The following is an 877-nucleotide window of genomic DNA, read 5'->3' on the forward strand; positions in this document are numbered from 1 at the left end:
ACCACCCCCCACCCCCCCCCACCACCTAAGAAGAGATTAGATTTGATGTGGAATCGTTCTGTGATTGGGCTGAGGTAAATTGCTAGTAGCTCTAGATGTTATTACAGTGATTAACTAAAAAGAAGTGTGGGACACATGCACACACACACACACACACACACACACGCACACACACACACACACACACACATATACACACACATGCACACACGCGCACAGGACTGATCCAGTACCTGTACACGTTCATGTCTCTGTTCTCTGACTGATACTCGTCTTCTTCCTCCTGCAGATCGACCCTAAAGTTGCCTTTCCACGCCGCGCTCAGCCCAAGGTAAGAAGACTCTTCTCCTCCACCGCAGGTCACTGAGGTCGGACTGAGCTGCCTCCATCACACACACACACACACACACACACACACACACTGAAACACACTGTTTGGTCCTGGAGCTCAGACTCACTGTGATGACTGTAGATGTGTGTGTGCTGCGGGTTTCCCTAAGGATTCTGGGTGATTGATTGTTGCTGTGTATCACACACAGGAAGCTGTTGTGTTGTTGGTAGTTCGAGTCTCTTTAAGGACAGATGTTACTGTGTGAGGGACCTGGGCCAGCTGCACAAAACACCTGAAGTTAAGATTTCCTTAAAATAAAAACACTGTTAAGTCTTCTCCGTAAGGTTTCCTTTAAATGTTCCCTTAAGTATTTAAGGTTTCCTTTAAATGTTCCCTTAAGTATTTAAGGTTTCCTTTAAATGTTCCCTTAAGTATTTAAAGTTTCCTTTAAATGTTCCCTTAAGTATTTAAGGTTTCCTTTAAATGTTCCCTTAAGTATTTAAGGTTTCCTTTAAATGTTCCCTTAAGTATTTAAAGTTTCCTTTA

General features: G+C 43.4%; 1 protein-coding gene across 1 annotated transcript in view; it reads left to right on the plus strand.

Annotated features, from left to right (window-relative positions):
* The window catches only part of msi1a (musashi RNA binding protein 1a), a 6,193-nt gene extending 5,826 nt beyond the window's left edge, over positions 1-367 (plus strand). Inside the window, exon 5 of the mRNA XM_023424839.2 lies at positions 290-367. Coding sequence (XP_023280607.2) covers positions 290-367 — 78 coding nt within the window. The remainder of the gene's footprint in view (positions 1-289) is intronic.
* Positions 368-877: the final 510 nt, after the last annotated feature.

This window comes from Seriola lalandi, unplaced genomic scaffold (genome assembly GCF_002814215.2).
Source record: "Seriola lalandi dorsalis isolate HSWRI2012SDOR001 ecotype SW California unplaced genomic scaffold, Sedor1 jcf7180002054755, whole genome shotgun sequence".
Classification (NCBI taxonomy): domain Eukaryota; kingdom Metazoa; phylum Chordata; class Actinopteri; order Carangiformes; family Carangidae; genus Seriola; species Seriola lalandi.